The following is a 16,007-nucleotide window of genomic DNA, read 5'->3' as shown; positions in this document are numbered from 1 at the left end:
AGATAGACAAAGAGACAGAAAGCGAGAAATCACCCCCCAGGGGAGATGGTCACGCCGCAGTCCCTTCTCTTCCATTCTCCTCTCGGGATCTTGGGGATGCACACACACACGCCCGGCGTGAGATCTAAGCCACCAGGTCTGGGACGCGAACCACGGTCGACTACGTGGGAGTCCAGTGACATAGCCATTACGCTAACTGTATCATTTTTATATACTCTTTTTAAATCTTATTACATTATTTAAGATAAGTATAATTGTTACTGCCATGGTATAAAAGAAGTCATTCTGGGGCCAGCAGGTGGCATGGTAATTAAGGTGGTGGAATCTCACATGCTGACTGTGGTTTGAGACCTGGACCTGGCAGCTTGAAAATCACAATAAGCACGTTTATGCACGCTTGTGTGCCCAAATCCTGAGAGGAGAATGGAAGAGAAGGGATTGCAGCATGGAGCGATTTCTCATTTTCCGTCTTACTGTCTCTCTGTCTTTCTCAGGTGAACACATGCACTCTGTGGCAAAAGCCTAAAAAAATAAATAAAATAATAAAAGTTATTTCTGTGTTATTTCTGCTTTGTTTCTGAATTTAGTGAGAAATTCTTTAAATATATTATCAGCTAGAAGGATGTTTATGGTTCATTTACTGTGGTCATGCTTTATATAAAATTAAGTGATTCATATACTTATTCAATGTTATTAATTTTGTAGATATTTTTTCTCACCAATATAGAAAAGTGTTGAACATTGTAGAAAAATATTTGTGTCTGTACTCAAATAGGAATGTTTTTTTTTTCTTTAACATGTCTCATTGTGAAGAATTACATTTATGAATTCATTAATTAAGAATATTACATTTCTAGGAAAAAAACCTCCTTTGCCCTGAATGGTAGAAGACAGCTGTGCCAAACTTTTTCAGTAGTCTATTTATATATTGTTCATTTTCCCCCTTCAAATATCTACCATTTGGATCCGTTCTATCCATTGTCTTTCTATTTTATTCTGTCTCCATTTCCCTTTTATTCCTCTTTTCACCAATTTCCTTGATTTTTAAAATTCCTTAAATGAATACAAAAATATTTATTTGCTAAAGGGTACATGCACTCACCAGAGAGGGACAGAGAAAGAAAGGCAGAGGGAAAGCAAGAAAGCATTCCTCCAAGGGATATAGTCACCACACAATCCCTTGTCTCCCATCTTTCCCTCCTTTTAGGACTCTGGGCATGCCTGCACACACACCCCATATATTTTTCCAGGATTCCAACTGCACAATCAGCTATGTGGGACTCAGCTCATGTAACACCATACCATGCACCTACACACAATGTTTAACTTTTTAAAGATATTTTTATTACAAGAAGTTCCATTGGGTTTTTGTTCCATAAAACAAAATAATTAGCTGTATTTTAGTCTTTGCTGATGTTTTCAAAGACTTATTTTTCTAAATATATTTAGCTCATTATTTGATATTTTACAATTTAATAAATCTCTCTTGTTTTTGATAATCTGTTTTACTTCCTACATTTTTGCTTGCTTTCAATCATGGTGATTTTTTTACTTGTGTGTTTAGAATGTATGAATATGGGAATGTATGTGAGTATGTATTTGTATGTGAACTTTTCTTTCTTTAAATTTTATTTCTGAGAATTTCTTGAGCCTTATATTACATTTCTGCATTGTACTCATTTAAAGAATTATATATTTATTTTTATTTACTATTATTATTTTTTTTAATTTGATGAGAGAGATACAGAGCATGAGAGTAAAAGTCACAACACAAACCACCAAGCCCAGGACTCAAGCCACAGTTGGCCATGTGGGAGTCTAGGGCTTTAACTACCACACTACCTGCCAGGCCTTTGTGCTCGTTTTTAATTATATATGCTGAATTGGGACTGTAAATCCATGTGTGAATTTACAGCTCAATTTTTTGGTCGATTTTACCTTCTTTCAGTAGCTCAGTACAAGTTCATGGCAGTAAAAAATAAAACATTTCACCATCCCTTTTGAGTAGCATATTCTAGACAATCTTTGATTTTTATTGTCTACATTTATTCAGGGTCTGTGTTAGGCCCCTCCTGTGGATTTAGGCATTCTGTGTACACCATCAGCTGAAGGAACCATCACAGCAGAAGGACAAAGTCATTAACAGTCGGAAAAAAAAACATAGGTTTTATGCTTTGTTTACCATTCAAGTATCCAACTTCAAGTTTGTATTTGGCCTCTTTTGGTTTCATTACTTTTGTGTCCTTTAAATATTGTATTGACAATTATTTTTTTTAATTAATTAATTAATTTATTTATTTATTTATTTTTGGAGAGGTTTTTACTATAGGGTATGTGCACTCACCAGACAGACAGAGAGAGAGAGACGGAGAGACAGAAAGCGAGAAATCACCCCCTGGGGGGATGGTCATGCTGCAATCCCTTCTCCTCCATTCTCTTGGGATCTTGGGCATGCACGCACACGTGCCTGGTATAAGTTTAAGCCACTGTGTCCGGGACTTGAAACATGGTTGACTACATGGGAGTCCAGTGGCATAGCCATTATGCCAACTGCTGGTCCCAACAATTATTTTTAATTGTTTTGTGGATTATGTTCCTTTTTTCCTTCTTTTTTTTTCAAGCCACTGCAGTATGTCTGTTCTTTTGTTGTCATGTGTTGTATTTTGTTTGCTTTGCTTTGCTTTGTTTTTTGATTAAGGAATTAGAGTATCTATTTCTTCAAATACTGGAAATGAAATTTCCATGTATGTGTTGTTACTATCTATGAGGCTAAAGCAAGGCTACCTTGTAAGATTTCAGGCTGAGTTAAAACTCAGTGTGTAAAAGTGTTGTGATTCATTTGAGATACTCCCTCTAGGAAAGAAAAGATGATTGGCAGCTCTGGGAGCAAGAATTAACCATCTATGAACAATTTTTTTCCATTATACTCATCAATATTTGGTTGAATTTCCAGGTCCTTCTTTTCTCTTTTTAAGATTCATTCTGTTTTTACTAGTTAGCTAGCTAACTAATTTGATCTACTATGATCAACTTTGTCAGCATAAACTACATTTTCTGGGGCCAACAGATGGTGAAATGGTTATATCACTGGACTCCCACATGAGTGGTGAGAGTTCGAGTCCTGGACCTGGTGGCTTGAAACTTAATGGGTGCAATGTGCATGCGTGCCCAAATCCCTAATGGAAGAATAGAAGAAAAGAGATTGAGGAACAGCCATCCTCCCTGGTGAGGGTGATTTCTCTGTCTCTCTATCATTCTCTGTCTCTCTAGCAAATTTCATCCTAAAATCAAAACAAAACAAAAGAATTCATTTTCTTAGACATTCAAGATACATTGCATGGTTGGTCTCTATAAAGCTGAAACCATAAATTCCAAAAACCTGGTCAATATTTTTGGTTTCTAAGTGTTTAATCTTTCTGAAGTCAGAAAGCAATTCTAATCTCTGTTCTTTAAGCATGTACACAGATTATGAAATGAAACAGTATTTCTAAGAGTAATTTTTACATTATATAAGACTTATTTTTAGGCAATACTGCTATCTTTTTTCTCCATATTGGAATATTAGGCTGGTAAGCACTAGAGAAACATCAATTAAATTAATACATTACATTCTAAAATTATCAGTGAATACTGAAAAAATAAATAAATAAATAAACTTCAGCCAGTATAGAATGCAACTTTTGGCTTTTTATATCCCAATTCATATTAACATATCATAAATATGCACTAAATATTTCACAGGTTAAAAAAAACATTGTCCAAAAAGTTGTAACTATTACCTAAAACAGATACAAAGGTTGTTTCAAGTGTAATTTCTTCAGTACAGTTAATCTGCCTATCTCCTTGGTATAATTATGCCTTTCACCTTTCTGCCTTTGTCTTTGCACATGCTTTTATTCTAAATTCTAATAACAGCCGCAAGCCCACACATGACTTTATAATTCATCCTCCTATGAATCCTCATGCAGATGTCTTTTTCCCCCACAAAGCAGTCACTAAATTTCTTCTACTACAAGAGTAAACACCATTCTCTCTGTGAACTCATAGAATGTTTTGTCATTAGCTTCTTACAGTTTTTATATCATTATGCAATACATTTTTTTCACTTGTATATATGCTCTTTGACTTATGATGGAATTATGTCCAGATAAACTCATCACAATAAAAACATTCAGTACCATGCAATACCAGTTGTAAAGTAGAAAATTGTAAGTTGAACCTTTGTAAGTCAGGGACCATCTGATCAGACTGTAAACTTTGTTAGGCACTTCTGTTTTATTAGTTTTATTTTATTTTTTTTTGTCTTACTGACATTTGTATTGACTTTATTTGACATCATTGCTCTAATTTAGATCCCCTTTCCCTTTAAATAACCAAACTTTATGCTCTACTCAAACTTGTGTTCAGATGTTGAAAGACTTTGCTTAAAGACTTTACTTAAATATCAGCTCATAGATTCTTCAATAAGTGTCATTTAGGCTAAGTTAATTGAAAGTATTATTTAAGTTTCCTGTATCTTTACTGATTTTCTGTTTACTGTTTCCATCAATTATTGAAAAAAGGGTATTGAAATCATAATTGACTATTTGTCTTTTCTTCCTTAAGTTTTATAGTTCTTGCTTTATTCATTCCAAGTAATTTTATTATGTATGTAAAAGTGTGGAACTGTTATGTTCTCTGTGCTAACTGGGCCTTTCTTGCGATGAAATGGCTTTCGTCATCTTTGGTTATATTATTTACTTTGAAATCCATATTGTCAGGTATTAATATAAGTACTCCAGCTTTCTTTGATTAGTGTTAACATTTTTTTTAATTTGATTCTTTTGCTTTTAATGTATTTTTGTATTTATATTTATACTTAAAGTCTGTTTCTTATAGGCAACAAAGTTGGATCTTGTGTGTGTGTGTGTGTTTAATCCCATCTAACAGTCTTGGCATTTTAATTACTTGATATAGAGCTTTTATGTTTAAAGAGATCATTGTACAGTTACATTTAAATTTGACATCTTGCTATTCATAAGCCAGGAGACAGGTTTCAAACCTGCCTCTCAATTGAAAAGTCTAAGATTTTTATGGGAAAGAAGGACTGTGACTATGTAACAGTGGGAAAATAAAATGTCAGAGGGGAGGCAGGTGGTTTCTATTAAGACATCAACTCTTTAATGTTGATGGATTATGTCAGAGTACATTCTTGTAGACATCAGAGAATCTACCTCTCTATTCCTTGAAGTTGTCTTTAAAATGAAGCATTTTGTTCTGGGAAATGGACTCCAAACATTCATTTTTAGATTTTATTACTCTGTTAAGACACCCAGTCTACCTGAGATAGAGAATACATAAAATCAATGTATCTTGTGGAAAACATCTAATCACAGTCTCATTGTCTAAAGCACTCTGTGGGCTAAACTCTCAAGGCTAAGTCACTGATATGCAGGTGATTAATCAAAGCAAAAGGTAGGCTAACAGTTGGATCTCTGACTAAGAGCAGGCTAAGAAAGCACTTAGGATCAGTATCATATGAACATATGTATTTATTTACTTATCGATATTTTGAGATTTTATTATATTAAAGATAGACGGCCCTATACACATGCATTCAAATAGTTCATCGTATTGTTGGTAGTATTTCAATTTTGTGTATAATGGGTCAAAAAACTAAAGTTTTGAAACTTGTCTTTTTGCAAATTCCTTTCAACTCCTTTATTTGGTGATTTCTTCTAATGATTTTATTCTTTAGATGTCTCATTTCTAGCAAAAGGCAGAATAAATATTTGTGACATTTTATTGTTTTTTTTTTTGTTTTTTTTTGGGGGGGGGCGTTTAATTTAAAGATTTATTTTATTTAATTTTATTTATTCATTCATTTATTTTAATTTGACCAGAGAAAGAGAGAGAGGGAAAGTGAGAAAGCAAACTACCAGGTCCAGGACTTGAAATTTGTCAGCCATGTGGGAGTGTCCAGCAACTTAACCACCATGCCACCTGCTGATCCCCAATGACATTTTATCTTTATTTATCTAGTTTGGATGGGGAAGAGAGAGATACACAGCATTTATAATGCAAGGGAAGTTTTAGTTACTTAGTTTCAAATAGGTAGCTAGTTTTCCCAGGTTCACTACTTGACTAAATAATCAACACTTTGATTAGTGGTGCCAACTAGATAGTAAGTTATCAAATATCCTTGGGTTTATTTATGATGTAATCTTATGATCTGTTCTTATGCTGATACTACAGTTTTTTAATTATAGCATGTTTCATAAAAATGCATTTTACTAAAGAAACCTAATTTCCTCTCAATTTTATTATCTCTTATTGTCTCTACTTTTTCAAAATCATTAAAAATATAATCTGTAATTTTAAAATTAAAATGTTATTAAATACTTTTCTTGTAAATTGAGGTGAATTAAAAACTTCACAAGACATAGCCTTCCCTGAGTCACGATATGCATACGATGTCTCTTATCTAATTCTTCTTTTATGTCACCCAATAGAATTGTATGGTTTTCTTTATATAAGCCAAACCTCTTTCCTGCTGTTTTCATTTCTAGGTATTGTTTGTTGTTTGTACATTTTAATTTTTATTGTAAATAATATCTTTTTCTCAGTAACATTTTTGGTTTGCTGGAACAATGAAAAGCTTATAATAATAGCATATTTACATTTGATAGTTCATGTACTAACAGCAAATTGTGTGGAAGTCACCATGGCTGGATCCTACACAGCCAACTCTGAGGTTGAGTCCTGGACCTGGTAACTTGAAAAAAACACCAAGCACTTGTGAATGTGTCTCCAAAATCCCTAGAGGGAAATACAGGAATATAAATTGAGGCATAGCTACCCTCACTGGATGGTGCTTTCTCACTATCTCTGTGCCCCTTGTTCTCTCTCTCTCTCTTTAAATTATTCCTATTACTTGATTGAAAATTTTGTGTCATTTTGGTTTGATTATCCTCACAACTTAATTTATCCTCATATAATGTATAATAGTAATACATTTAAAATTTAATTGTTTTAATGAAAGAACACTTTTAATTTGATTCTTTTAAGTGTTAAAGATAGGAACATTGGAAGCAAAATCTTTCTGAAATATACTATTTAAAGAATAAATAAAATGAATTAAAAGTGGCAGAAGTAAAAATTCTATGAACATTATTCTTAGGACACACATCATTATGATTACCAATTCAGTCATCACTGTAATTACCAATTCAACATTAATAGGGTATAAAATTAATTCAGCACCTTTTTATTTATTTATTTATTTATTGTGCATTATGTACTCAGGACTTTTTGAGGTACTAGACATGCATCAATAACAAAGAATAAAAATATATATTTTATTTATTAAATTTATAGTTCAATAAAAAACAATAGATCAAAAATGAATAAGCAAACAATTCTTAATAAAATACTAAAATATCACATAGAGTAGTGCAATTTAGAAAAATTAAGCAGACAGGCAGATAGAGGCCCAGGATTAGAAAGGAAGTAACAAATCTATGTCAGAGGTCAGGAAAAGTGTCACTGTGAGATCACTTTGACCTGGGCAAGGCCAGGTAAGGGGGCAGGAAAGAAGGGTATGTATGGAATGTTAAACAAGTTTAACATTTTTAAAGTTTCTTAAAACTACTTATGGAGGAAATTACCAACTTTTACAGTTTTTGTATCTTTTCAATTGAAAGAGGGCCTCTCAGATTTTGAGAACATCTTGAGTCACTTCCAGGGTTTGAAATATTTAGTATATAAAACCTGAAGAAAAAAAATCAAGGGAGGATTATAAGAAATGTGAAAAAGAAATAATTGATCATATTAAACAAATAAACAGTTTTAATGCAAAATTATGCAATGTGGTAAAATTGTGTAATTCATAACTTATTTACAGAATTCTTATTTTGAGTTAATTTATTGTGTACTACAACTGATGTGGTTTAAATAGAATCATGTAAAGTTAAATTTGTGGGAAGAATCTATTTTCTTTCAATTCTTTAATGTATCTTTTGTACTGTCCCCCTGAAGTCATTTAAAGATAATCTCAAAATGTGGGGCCCATGGCACTGCACACTGTACCCTCTGCTCCTCCAAGTTCTTCTATTTATGAATTTGATTCTTTACATCATCAACATATCTATGTATAAATATGTATATATAATAAATATATGATATCTATCTATCTATCTATATTATATCTATAGATAGATAAATATTTTATATATATAATTTCATGAGTGAAAGAGTCAGAGAGGCACTCCCAGTGTGGCTTTGACACCAACAAGATCTACTCAACAAGATCTATTCCCAGTCTCACCACATCGTGGGCACATGTGTGAGTGCTTAGGGAGATCCCAGGATGTGAACACTGGGCTTTTCCATGTGGATGAAATAGCATTACCACTGCATCACCACTTGGGTACAGCACACTTTTTTTTTTTTTTTAAGAATTATTTTATTTAACTTTCTTTTTTTCTTCCTTTTTTTTTTTTTTTAAGAATTATTTTATTTAACTTTCTTTTTTTCTTCCTTTTTTTTTTTTTTTAAGAATTATTTTATTTAACTTTCTTTTTTTCTTCCTTTTTTTTTTTTTTTAAGAATTATTTTATTTAACTTTCTTTTTTTCTTCCTTTTTTTTTTTTTTTAAGAATTATTTTATTTAACTTTCTTTTTTTCTTCCTTTTTTTTTTTTTTTAAGAATTATTTTATTTAACTTTCTTTTTTTCTTCCTTTTTTTTTTTTTTTAAGAATTATTTTATTTAACTTTCTTTTTTTCTTCCTTTTTTTTTTTTTTTAAGAATTATTTTATTTAACTTTCTTTTTTTCTTCCTTTTTTTTTTTTTTTAAGAATTATTTTATTTAACTTTCTTTTTTTCTTCCTTTTTTTTTTTTTTTAAGAATTATTTTATTTAACTTTCTTTTTTTCTTCCTTTTTTTTTTTTTTTAAGAATTATTTTATTTAACTTTCTTTTTTTCTTCCTTTTTTTTTTTTTTTAAGAATTATTTTATTTAACTTTCTTTTTTTCTTCCTTTTTCTTTCTTTCTTCCTTCCTTCCTTTCTTTCTTTCTTTCTTTCTTTCTTTCCTTCAGTTACACCAGAGAGGAACAGAGTAAGAGAAAGAGAGTGATAGAGTGAGAGAGAGGAGTGAGAATGAGCGAGAAAGCAAGCCGCCAGGTCTGGGACTTGAACCAGGGTTGGTCATGTGGGAGTTCAGCACCCTCAACCAACATGCCACCTGCTGGCCCCAACAGTATACTTTTTTTTAAGGAGAAAAATTCTTGGGAAACATTCCTAATTTTTAGGTCCACTGAATGAACATTTTTTTTTAAAAAAAATGTAATAATGTAAATTTATTAAAATTTCATAAGTGATGTTAAAATACTTGGAGATAGAAATGACAAAACAATGGTAAAGGGTGGAGAAATGTGAGGTGGCTCGAAGGTGCAGCAGTAATGCACGGCTGAGGAAAAGCTGGATCCCATGTGGTGGCCACTGTTTAAATCACAAGCCTAGTCAGCCTGGACTGAGTATTGAATTTGTTAATATTTTAAAATCTGAATCAGAACAAAAATAGCCTCCAAGTTACCGTAAAGTCAACATGATGATCCCCAATTTTATAATCTACCTGATGATATGAGTGGTTTTGAAAATTATAACCACCATCCTTCTGTCTAGCTAGAGCTTATATACGATTCTTGCCCTCATCTGGAACATATTTTCTAAGAACTCTTTAGTGATCTACTCTTAAATTCAGTGAATAAATATAAAATGATTGAGATAAGAAGGTGAGAAATCAAAATTTAATTTATTCTAATTCCTGCCAGGTTTGATTTCTTCTAAAAATAGAAGTTATTTCTTCTAAAGTAAATCAAATTAAAGCAGCATTTAAGATTTGATTTTTAAGTATTATAGAGAGAATTTTGTTCAACAGCTTTCACTATCATTAAATCTTAGAGTATTCAGCTTCATTAAATCCTAAATTTTTATGTAAACCAAGATAGTAAAATAAAACTCCTTTTGCAGTACTAAGGATTTCCAGCCCCAGTTTTATCACAGAATTGTGGGGAGAGCTCCTATAGGTGTGCATTCCCCATAGAGTGAGTGAATTGTTTTGAGGGCATTGGTGTTTTATTTATTTATTTTTTAAAGCTCTATTTATGTAGGGAATGTTGGCTGGAACTATGAAGGTGTTTCTGGAAGTCGTCTTTATTATATGACTATGCTGTAAGAACTTGTTATGTACAAAGTATGAATCAGCAGCATAGGGTCTCCTAAGACTTTGTTAAAAATGCAGAATCTTAGACCACACCCTATATCTGCTTATCTGTATTTTACAATAATCTCAAGTAATTTGAATGAATTTACAAGTTAAGAATGTTTCTTGAGAGGCCTGCAGATGGCATAGTGGTTGTGTTGAGGGACTCCCACATGGCAGACCACGGTTCAAGTCCCAGACTTGGTGGCTTGAAACTCATGTTGGGCTCATGTGCATGTATGCCTAGGAGCCCAGTAGGACAATGGAGGAGAAGGGATTGTGGCAGGGCCATCCCACCTGGAGGGATGATCTCTCACTTTCCTTCTCACTGTCTCTGTATGTCTTTCTCTACTTAGTGATCACATGCTCCCTAAAGCAAAAAAAATAAATAAATAAAAAATAAAATAAATAAAAAAACCTCTACACACACATATAAAATAATGTTCTTGACATGTTATCTCAGGCATTTCAGTAATGTCAGATTGCATTATGAATTTTTTTGTGCCAAATTTTAAATGATGTTCCTGAAAATACAATGTACTTCTATATTTCCCTTTTCAAGAGTTCAGTGACAATGACAGATCTCTATAAAACTGAATCACACTTGACTAATTCAAATATCTTTCCAAAGTAGACCTCTCATCATGAACCAATTACATAAGAATTCCTGAGGTTAAGGCCTGGTATAACTAGTTTTTTAATACCTTAAAATATACTCTGATGTCCAGTAGAATATATAAAACATTATACAGAGTATAGTTAAATTTCTTTTTTCTTTCTTTCTTTTGCTATTGGGTACATGCACTTGCCAGAGCAAGACAGAGAAAGAGAGAGAAAAGGAAAATGAGGAAACAAACCCATCCTTACCCACAGGCTTCTCCTCCAGCAGATAGCCACGCTACAAGCTCCTTCTCTTCCATTCTCCTCTTAGATTTAGGGCCATACATATACAGGCATATCCAGTGTGTTTTCCAAGCCACCAGGTCTGAGATCTGACCCATGCTGTCATGCATGTGGGCTCCAGTCATATCAACCACCACATCACCTGGCTAGCTCATTATAAATTTCTTTCTTCCTTTCTTCCTTTTTAGGCAGAGAAATTTTAGGGTATGTGCACTCGCTGAAGACATAGAGAAAGACAGAGAGAGAGAAAAAGGGGGAATGGTTACACTGAGATCCTTTCTACTCCATTCCCCTCTAGGGATTCTGACATGTACACACATGTCCCTAGCATGATTCCCAAGCCACCAGGTCTGGGAAATGAACTGCAATCAATCATGTGGGAGTCTAGTACCTTAACCACTATGTCACTTGCTGGACACTGCAAATTAATTTCTAAGATGAATAATTCAATAGATCAATTCCTTAGTCCAACATTACTGTGACTGGTAAATTCTCCTTTGGTTTTGGTACTGTGATCTAACCTAAGCCTTCAGCCAACCCCAGTCTTTGGAAAGTGGGAACCTGGCATACTCAGGAGGACCACTGAACTTGAACTAGAAACTTCATATGGAATTGCCTTACAGAATATCAAACTTTACTGCTATACCACCATCTAGATCTTTTGGAAATTTTCTGGTCAGATGATGAGCTACCAAAGACAATTGGAGACCTGGATTTATTTTTTAAAATTTATTGTTAGTTTAAAGACATTTCAAAGGATATTTTCTTCAGCTCATCTGAGCAGTAACATTATTCATTAAATTCAGTGTACTTCCAATACTTAGTCCTGTGAAATAATGTAGGGAAGGAAAAATAATTTGTTCCTACACACTTCATGAGTTCTTAACTAAGGACATTCTCTCTAGATAGATAGATAGATAGATAGATAGATAGATAGATAGATAGAGATAGAGATATAAAATTAGTATTATTTATTATTTTTATACTTTCAGTCATTATACATCATTTAGTTTGTAAAGAGATTTTATCCGGAAACATATGTGACACAGCAGATGAATTGAGACTATTACACACGACATCACCAACAGGCAACAAACAGTATCTGTGTAACACAAATGTCTTACTGTTCCATATTTTCCCAAATTTCCTCTCCTCCACTCTTCCCTCTCCCACTCTCCTTCCACTTTGTCCCCAGTGTCCATAACAATGTTTAAAGTTTTTAAAGATCATAAATTTTTAAATTGGTTTTTAAACAATCTTTCAGTCTCTACCATGGAGTGTAGACAGTCAGTATATGTTAAGTGAGACATACAATGTCTCTATGTCATAGTCTGACTTCCTTCACTCAACAATAGATCTTCCATGTTCATCCACCTTATATCAAATACCAGGGCCTTGTTGTTTTTTTATGGCTGAATACTATTCCATGGTGTAGACGTGCCACACTTTTCCAATCCATTCATTTGTTTGTGGACATTTGGGTTGGCTCCATGTCTTAGCAATCATGAATAAGGCTGCAATAAATATAGTTGTGCAAGCACTTTTCTGACTGAGCATTCTTTTGTCCTTTGGGTAGATATCCAGGAGTGGAATTACTGAATCATATGCTAGTTCTATTTGAAAGTCCTGGAGGAACCTCCATATTGTTCTCCACAGCGGCTGGACCAATTTACATTCCCACCAACAATGTATTAGAGTTCCCCTTTCACAGCATCCCCTCCAGCATAATAAAATAGAGATTTTTGGTATAGGGTGCAAGCACTCGCCAGAGAGACAGAGGGACAAAAAGTGGGAAATCACTCTGGGGGGAAAGACCACATCACTGTCTCTTCTCCTCCATCCTCCTCCTCTTGGGATTTTGGGCATACACACACATGCGCCTGGCATGACTTTAAAACCACTGGGTCTGGGACTCAAACCGTAGTTGACTACATGGGAGTCCAGTGACATAACCATTATGCCATCTGCTGGTCTTGCTAGATACACTATAAAACAAGACAGATTAGTAAGATGAAAACAAACCCAAGTTTAATAACAGGAGTCCCTCCTCTATATATAGAAAATAATCCAGAGAAACAAGTAAATTTCTAGAACAGATCTCAAAGAATTGTCCAAGATTTCAGGTTTACATAAAAATCTCTGAAATAAAAGAAGGAAGGAGTGGAGAAGGACCCAACAACAGCCAGGGAAAACATTATAAAACTAAAGTGAGCTTGTTTGGCAAATTTAAATCTGTTACTTATTGTTTGGCAAGAGTCTCTAGTGATTTAATCATATTTTCCTGATGCAAAGAGGGTGACTCTTACACAAATGGGTTTCCTTAACAAATGTAAATTTCTCTTACAAAAAGGTACATAGTTTATAGAACTGCTTCTATGCCTGCCATTTCTCAAAGTAACTAGCTCAAAATAATCCTTATACTAGAGAGATATATTTGGATCACATAGTCAAGTTTCTCATAGTCATATTTTGGGATGGTATATTCTTAGGCATATCTGAAATTGAAAGCAGAATCTATACATGTGATCAAACTTTTCTTAAAATGATACATAATTTGAGAAATGCTTTATTTTTTTAGCTTCAAGTTATTTGGGTTAGTTCCTACACACACACACACCCACACACACACACATATATATTATGAAATCATAGAGAAAATATTTGGTATTTGGTAGAATATAGTGATTTTCATATTTTACTGAAGGTTATTAAACAGTCTGTTATAAAAAAATTGTTAATATTTCAAATTCTTACCCACACAGAGTAAGTTTACTATATTAATTTTCCAAGATTGAGACATTATGACACTTTCTGAGAGGTCAATTATCAAATAGGGATCAAAGGTAAAAATACCTTTCAGAATAATTGTTATAATTCTTTTTTTCTTTTTTGCCAGGGTTATGGTGGCTATATTGCATCAATGATCTTAAAATCAGATGAAAAGCTCTTTAAATGTGGATCAGTGGTTGCACCCATCATAGACTTGAAATTATACGGTGAGAATTCCCATCGACTGACCTAATGTAATGTGCTGATTTTTACCAAACAAAATACCAATGCGAAAGAGTTCCGATGAGCTAATTTGTCAGATGTTATTAGATCTTTTTTGAGCTGTTTCTCGCCTCCCCCAATTCAGTCGATTTTACTGGAGCATGACTATTAAATGTAAAATGTAGAAACTCGATAATGAAATATGCTAGTAAAATGGTGTTTAGTTTACTCTTAAACTTTTTTTTTTTTTTTTTTTTGGGGGGTCACAGCTTCAGCCTTCTCGGAAAGATACCTTGGTATGCCATCTAAGGAAGAAAGTACTTACCAGGTAACCAATATCAAAATAGCAAAGAAAGAGTATGAGTTTTATTCCAAAAAAAGTAAGTCAGATTGCAGAAATAGATACATCTAGAGGTATACATACTTGCATTTCCTTTTTTCCTTTCTTTATAGGCATCTAGTGTGCTACATAATATCCATGGTTTAAAGGAAGAAAACATATTAATAATTCACGGAACTGCTGACAGTAAGTATTATATTTGCTACTACCATGTGACTCTATCTGACATTTTACAGAGATACATCTGAGGACTTGCTCATTGGGTTCCTGTAAACCTTCTGAAGAAGAGAGAAGAGAATAGCACAAAGTGTCCTATGCATGCTAGGCAGCAGGAAGAGGAATTCAGAGCTAAAAGGAGCAGGGGCAATGATCTTCAAATGTCAGTGTTCTCCATTAAACTTTCTGTGATGATGATGGAAATAGTGTAGATGCACTATTGAACACAAGAGCCACCAACTACTTGTAATCGTATTGTGTTTAGTGTCACTGAGTAGCTGATTTTTAAATTTTATTTAGCTTTGATTAATTTTAAGTTAAACAGTCACATATGGCTAGGGACTATAGCTACAGTGTATTCAGCACATCTCAAATGGCAACCAACTTGGAAAACAGAAGGATATAAAAACATGCAAACACTGAGATGAAATTCTATTAAGGCCACCTGCTTACATAAAGTTAAAATAAAACTGTATAAAAGACACTTTCATAACACTGCCCATATTTTCATCATTGGGAAAAGATATGATTGACATTATTAGTAATAAATAATATAGTTGCATAAAGTTTATAGGTCTCAAAATTTTTTGTTTTTATTATCCTATGTAATATCCTGGAATGGATGCTATTTCCAGCCCTATTCACAGACTAGAAAGATCAATTTCAACAAAGGAACAGATTTATCTAAGTACTACTGGGCAAGTGAGCCCAAACAGTCAAAGTCTCAAGTCAATATTTCTTCAATCTTGAACTTGTTTTAGTTGATCTGCATGGACCTACATTAGTATTTTTAGCACATTTTATGGAGAAAAATCTTATATCAAAGAACATACCAGCTTTCCAACTGAACTTTTAAATATGCCAAGCTGGGGTTAAATCGGAGCTTAACTGGATGCATACACATGTGCAGGCATACAAACATAAACAATGAATCTTCCAAAAATATCATGAAAAGTTCATGCTATGAAAAATCTATGCATAGATTTTAAAATTGTTTGCAATGAAATAAATTTATACTTTAATTCCATTTTTCTAAAACCTTTTTGAAGTCCTCTCCTACATATTCAGTTTTATGTATGTATAAATAAATGAGGGAGAAGAAACAAATCTTCCTTAGAAAAAATTTTCAATGATTTATGCAGATTCTGTGTTAGTTCGCTTTGTGCTGCTATAACAGAATAGCTAAGACTGTAATTTATAGAGAAGAAGCTAGCCTAACTTCTCACATTCAAAACCTGGGAAGTCAAAGGTTGAGGGACCCACATCAGGTGAGGGCTTTTCTGCTAGTCATTCCATGGAAGAAGGCAGAGGGA

The 16,007-nt window shown here is 33.3% G+C and overlaps 1 protein-coding gene across 1 annotated transcript in view; it reads left to right on the top strand.

Annotated features, from left to right (window-relative positions):
• LOC102478088 (inactive dipeptidyl peptidase 10-like) overlaps positions 1-16,007 on the top strand; it is a gene marked incomplete at its 5' end in the record, with an annotated part of 34,570 nt that overhangs the window by 12,243 nt on the left and 6,320 nt on the right. Inside the window, 3 exons of the mRNA XM_006160967.1 lie at positions 14,044-14,143; positions 14,408-14,466; positions 14,592-14,664. Of these exons, the coding sequence (XP_006161029.1) occupies positions 14,044-14,143; positions 14,408-14,466; positions 14,592-14,664 (232 nt within the window). The remainder of the gene's footprint in view (positions 1-14,043; positions 14,144-14,407; positions 14,467-14,591; positions 14,665-16,007) is intronic.

This window comes from Tupaia chinensis, unplaced genomic scaffold (assembly GCF_000334495.1).
Source record: "Tupaia chinensis unplaced genomic scaffold, TupChi_1.0 Scaffold137991_1, whole genome shotgun sequence".
Classification (NCBI taxonomy): Eukaryota; Metazoa; Chordata; class Mammalia; order Scandentia; family Tupaiidae; genus Tupaia; species Tupaia belangeri.
Note: the sequence above shows the minus strand (reverse complement) of the source record. Positions and strands in the feature narration are given on the sequence as shown.